The 6,089-nt window shown below is 56.4% G+C and overlaps 1 protein-coding gene across 1 annotated transcript in view; it reads left to right on the forward strand.

Moving 5' to 3' along the window:
- Positions 1–2,946: 2,946 nt before the first annotated feature.
- LOC123323759 (tight junction protein ZO-3-like) overlaps positions 2,947–6,089 on the forward strand; it is a 14,110-nt gene continuing 10,967 nt past the window's right edge. Inside the window, exon 1 of the mRNA XM_044912236.1 lies at positions 2,947–2,964. Coding sequence (XP_044768171.1) covers positions 2,947–2,964 — 18 coding nt within the window. The remainder of the gene's footprint in view (positions 2,965–6,089) is intronic.

The raw sequence follows: 6,089 nt of genomic DNA on the forward strand, positions 1-6,089 counted from the left end.
CTGGGTATACACAGGGCCCCAAGCCCCCTACATGAGCTCCCCCCCCCCAGGCTCTCCCCCCCCCTGTGGCCCCCACCCTCGGGGGCCTCAGTCCAGCCCTGGCTCTCTCTCTGGGCCTCAGTTTCCCCCTAGGCACTCAGAAAGACGGAGCAGGGTCATCTCAGGGGTACTTCCTGGACCCCACCTTCCCCACTCCCTCATGCCATGCCCACACTTCCCCCTCCTGGTTGAATTTGGCACTGAAATTTCAGATGGAAAGTCAATTCTGCCAGGTTCCCGCTTAGGTACTTGGCACATAGTAGGGGCTTGAGACATTTTTGTTGCGTTAATGACTGAATAAAAACAATGAGGGCATGAATGAAGTAGACTGATGAAAAGCAGATTTTTATTTCCTTAAAGTGATCCAGCTGGGGGGTGGCTGGAATAGTGGGCTTAAAGCCAGCTCCTCTGGCCTATGGGGCAGCCCCGGCCACACCTTTTTTCAAAACCCTGCATTTGCTGGCTGGGTTGGTGGAGCCTGGGACTCTTGACCTTGGTATCGTGGGTTCAGGCCCCACCTTGGGTGCGGAGCTTACTTTAAAAAATAAAACAACCGGGCGCCTGGGTGGCTCAGTTGGTTAAGCGACTGCCTTCGGCTCAGGTCATGATCCTGGAGTCCCTGGATCGAGTCCCGCATCGGGCTCCCTGCTCGGCGGGGAGCCTGCTTCTCCCTCTCCCGCTCCCCCCTCTTGTGCTCTCTCTCTCTCTCTCACTCTCTCTCTCAAATAAATAAATAAAATCTTTAAAAAAAAAAATAAAATAAAATAAAACAACCTGCATTTGAGCACAGGATTGTCTGATGGGTACTAGGGAGCCATTGAGAGTTCTTGAGTAGGGTATGAATACATGAGGGCAGAATGTTGGGTGGCTGGAAGAAGACCGTGTGTCTTGGGGTGGTTGCCCCCCTTCTGAGAGTGGCCTAGAGTGGGGTTTCTCTACCTCAGTGCTATTAACATCCTCAGCCAGGTCATTCCTTGTGGGGAACAGTCCTGGGCACTGTGGAGTGATGAGCAGCACCCCTGGTTTCCACCTACTTGACACCAGGAGCACCAGTCTGTTTTGACAACACAAAATGTCTCCAGGCATCTCCAAGCATCCCTCATGGGCAAATTCCCCTACAGTGAGAAACACTCGTATAAAGTGAGGGGTGTGGGGTCAAACAGAGCCAAATCGGGGGCCAAATCCAGCTCTTACCAGTCAGGCTTGCCCCTCAACTCAGCTGCCAAATGGACACATGGATCTCATTATGTGTAACTGCAGCAAAGCAAACACTCAATAAACGTGAGCCAGGAGCCTCATTACCACAAATTCAACCAGTTTAGTCCATAGACAATGGTGTTGAGGTCTGAGCAGGAGCTCAGGATGTTCCCCACATACGGGCCACTCCCGAGTACTCATAGCCACGAACATCCACGGATGCTTGTCAGTGGGGAGCTTATTTATGTTTTCCTATGACTCATTAAAACAAATACACAGCTATTAAAAAAAAAAAAGTTTGACCTTTTCCACCTAAAATGGTTTTGCACACCACCTGCTGGTGGCCAAAGATCATATTGGGAAAAAGCTGAGCTCTCCCCTCCAGCCCTGAGGTTTTGAGTGGGCCCTCAGAGGGGTTTCTGCAAAGGCTTACTGTCTTGGGGACCTTTGGAGATACTTGAGGGGCCCATGCTGGCTGACTGGGCTCTGCTGACTTGTGTTTTTGGGAGAACTGCAGTGGGGAGGGGTAGGAAGTCAATTTTGGGGGGGGCCTCAAAGATTTTTATTATATTGTCTGCCTTGTTCACTTGGCAAACTCTTACCCAAACTTCAAAACCCTAGCTGCAATGCTCCCTCTTCCAGGAAGCATTTCCTGATCCTCCAGTTTCCTCGTTTCTTTTCTACCTTTCTGTGCCACAGTGTGGGTGGGATTCCTCTTTGCCAGAATTGAGTGGATGAGGCTGGGAAGGGGTGTCTATGCCCAGATTTGCCTTTTCAACCTTGGCATGAGGTGCAGCTCAGGAAGAGTTGGGTGTCAGGGTCTATATAGCAGTAAGGAATGTGTGGGTGTAGCCACAGTCTGCCCCGACCATCCAGGTGATTCCTCCCTCACTCAACCCCCCCCACCCCCAAAATGTCTTCCTGCCCCAGTCTGTCATTCTCAGACCTCACCTTCTGAGGCTCAGGAGGAAGCCTGACCTTTGCTCTCAGGAGCCTGAAGAATTTCCTCCGCCCTCCTCAGCTGGGGGCCCAGCCCTGTGCGGGGTGTGAAGACCGAGCTCTCAGCAGCTCCGCCTTAGGACCAGGCCCGGGTGGCGGTAGCCGCACACCTGCGTCCATCAGAAAGTCCGTGCCTCAGACCTCACCAGGCCTCAGTTTCCCCTCTATGTACCGGGGGTAAACCTCCCGGAGGGGGGGTGCCCCGAGAAAGGCTAGCGCTCTGTTCTGGAGGTCTCTGGCACTCACCTTGCTCCTGTTGCAATAGATGTCCCGACTGAACCTCGAAAGGGGCCCGGTCCAGGACGTTGAATGGCAGGCTCCGTTCAGACACGCAGCCGGAATTCCTCCCAGGTCTTCACTGCAGCCCTGTCTGGCCGGTCTCCCTCCCCGACGGCCGGCAAGTGCTCAGCTGAGTGGAAAACCCGGCCTGGTATTTCCACCCCAGCGCCTGGATCCTGCGATTAGGGGCGAAGGCGGCCTCCGCGACGTCCCGAAGGCGTGTCGGGGCGGGGGCGGGGCCGGTAGGGGACAAGGAGGAGGAAGAGGGGCAGGTGCAGCCGGGAGCCGCGGAGCGGGCTGGAGGAGGGCGAGGGCCGGGCACTCTCTGCCGCCAGCATCCTCAACCTCCTCCCTCACCCCAAGGTGGGGACCGATTGACCGTTTCCAGGCCCCCCCAGGGGCAGGGGCGCTGGAGAGCCCAGGGGGTGGACCATGGCGGTGAGATTCCAGGCGAGTAGCCCGCAGAGGGCGGGAGGGGGAGGGGATCTAGCTGGAGTGGGGCTTGCGACCTGGACCCAGGACCCCAGATCACCCCAGATTACAGATGGGGAAATTGAGACCCAGAGGAGAAGGGTGGCTAGCCCGACGCTGCGCAGCGAGGGGCGTTCGCGCCCGCTGGTCTCCAAAAACTGTCTCTGGGGTCTTTCTCTGCCCCAAGGTCTGCCTCCGTTACCCGGTAGACCTGGGTTCAAATCATGCCTTTTCTGTATAACTTCGGGCCAGTGAATCAAGGCCTCTCCGTACCTCGCCTATAAAATTGGTGATCTTCATTTTAAAGAAGGGTGTAGGGAGGATTCTAAGAGGAAAATGTGTTTTTAAGCGCTTGGCACGTATTAGGTGCCCTGTAAAGATGTTTACGCCTGGCTCCCGGGGTGTTCCGCAGAGTTAGGCTTGAGCAACCGTGGAACGGCATCAGTGACTTCTTTTGTGGGCTTGGGTGGCTTTGATGAACCCGACGAGGCTGCTGGAGAAGGAACCACCATGTACTGGGCGCCTACTGTATACAGGGGCAGCAGAGATAGGAGTTGAGAGCCCCTTTTACGCCAGAGCAAACCTGCTGGGAGGGAGGGGATCTCCGTGTCTCTATTTGGGGGGACCTTACCCCCCAGGGATGGAGCTTGAGCTGACTCACAATCACCGATAGCGCCGGGCGGAGGGGCGGGGTGGTGGTGGTGGTAAACTGAGGCTGTAGGGGGAATGTGGCTCCCCCCCAGACCACACTGCTGGAGCCCTAAGGCCGGGCAGTTCAGGTTCCCGCCAGCTTTCTTCCTGGCTGCAGGGAACAGCTTCCAGAATTCCCTCCCCAAGTGGCCTATTTGGGGCCCCCTTTCCCGCCTCCCCAGGCGCCTTTGTTCCCAGAGGTAGGGGCGGGGAGGGGGAGAGAGGACTGCAGTCCCCGAGCCTAGTGTCTGGGGTTGTATGACTTGGTACCACCTGACCTGCCCCCTCTGGGCGACTCCTCCTCTCCTCGTTGTTTGTCACCGGCCTGGGGCTCCAGGTGGGGAAGCAGGTGCAGGCCCCGCCCCCTCAGAGCTCACCTGGATGGGCTGCTTGCTGGCTGAGGGGTCTAGCAATTCTGGACACACCGGTTGATTTCCTGGCTGAATATACTTTTTATGTCACCATTCACCCATTCCCCAAACTCTGTCTCCCTGCTGGTCCTGTGGGGACTATGCGGGGGTCCCAGGGCCCCCAGCCCTTCCCACCAGCAGGCCCCAGACTAGAGGGGTGTATGGGAGACATCCCAGATTCCAATAATTAGGGATGTGAGATGTGTGTATGGGGCCATTGAAGACTCATTTCCTGGAGGAAGAGACAATGGCCCTGGGGCTGTGAAGGATGAATAGGAGTTTGCCCAGAGAGTACATACAGCATGTGCTAAGGCTTGGAGTGGAGGCTAATCGCAGGGCCCAGGAGGTGCCAGTGGCCATCACCAGAGCGCAGAGACAGCCTCACCCAGCCTTCACGGCCCGGAGGAAAGACCAGAAACTTGCAAACTGGTGATTACACAGGGTATTTTAAGATGGTTTGGATGCCATGAGAAAACACAATAAAACACGGAAGAGTGATAGGGAGCCAGGGAAATTTGGCTAGCCAAGGTGGGCTCCCTGAGGAGGCAGCTTTCGAGCTGAGACCCCGAGTGGCAAGGGCTAGCTGTGCACAAATCCTGGGAGTGTGTGTTAGGCACAGCGGTCTGTCGGGGAAATCTGTGGAGGTGAACTGGGCTGAGGGGCGCAGTGGGGTTAGGCTTGGCCCCCTGGGTTTTAGTCAAGGCCTCTGACAGCTGAGGAGGCGAACCTACTAACCAACCTACACAAGGCCCAAGGCCGCAAGGCCGGACAAGCCTGGGTCACCTGCTCCTGTCCCCCTGGGGGCCCTTGTTCCCTGGGGCTGTTTCTTAGAATAAGACCAGGAAATCAAAATTCTGGAGGCCATTTCCTGATTCAAAGCGTAAAATTAAAGCCAAGTAAAAAGATTCTGTTTTGAAAAATAAGTCTCAGAAGAAAAAAAACAAGAATTAAGCAGAAGGATGCTGTGGCCCTGCAATGAGGAGTGAGGGTGTGGGACCGGCTGCCTGTGTCCCCCATTTGCTGTGTGACCTCAGGCAAGGTATTGGGCCTCTTTGGGCCTTCCTTTCTCCTCCCTTAAGGTAGGAATAATAGTGGTGCCACATCCTAGGGCCCCTCAGGATTGAACGAGTGGGTGTGCGGAAAGCACTCGGCAGCCCACTACGGAACGGTGTTTTCTTATCCATGTGCAAAGGAGGAAAGTCTGTATTCTCCCCTCAGGACAGCTGCCGCGTCTCTGGAAGCCTCTCTGCCCAGGCTCTTTCTGCCTTTGGCGCGTGGCTCCTCCTTGCCCCGCTCCGGCACCTCAACCCTGAAAGACCGGGCAGCGGGGATGGGGGCAACCCATTTTACAGGAGGGGGAGCTGAGGCTGGGAGAAGCACCAGCACTGCCAGCCAAGGGGTTTGAGTCTTGGTTGTGAGACTTGTCCTCTCAGCTCCCTGGTAACTGCAGAGCCCGGAGCGCCCGGGAGGCCCCGCCCCGGGCTTTGTTCCTCTCTCCCCGCCCCCCTCCCCACTCCCTGGGAGCCAGGAATGCCGCTCTCCCGGGAACCATTAAGAAAAGGCACTGGGGCTGCCGGCGCAGGGTTTTCTGCTGGGGGAATCACCCACCTGCGGTGCTGGGCTGGGGAGGGGCGTCCTTTCTACCAGGCCCCCCAGGGAAATAGGGCCACCGAGTTTTTTGGGGGGTGGGCTCCTCGTCTCTGCCTTCCCTCTAGCAGGGTGGGTGTCCTGGAGTGTGGCCTTGCACTCGCATCTCTAGCAGGGGCCTGAAAATAATCTGGTATTTCCACATTCCCCAGCCGCCACCTCCGTCAGCTCTGTTGGCTTGGCAGGTGACTTTGCCTCTCTGTGCCTCAGTTTCCTCCTCTGTGACATGGGGATAATAGAATCTCCCTTCAATGAGTGGATTAAATGAGATAGTACATGGAAAGCGCTCGGCACAAGGAAAGCCCTTCCTTCCTTCCTTCCTTCCTTCCTTCCTTCCTTCCTTCCTTCCTTCCTTCC

Source organism: Neomonachus schauinslandi, unplaced genomic scaffold (assembly GCF_002201575.2).
Source record: "Neomonachus schauinslandi unplaced genomic scaffold, ASM220157v2 HiC_scaffold_698, whole genome shotgun sequence".
Taxonomy (NCBI): domain Eukaryota; kingdom Metazoa; phylum Chordata; class Mammalia; order Carnivora; family Phocidae; genus Neomonachus; species Neomonachus schauinslandi.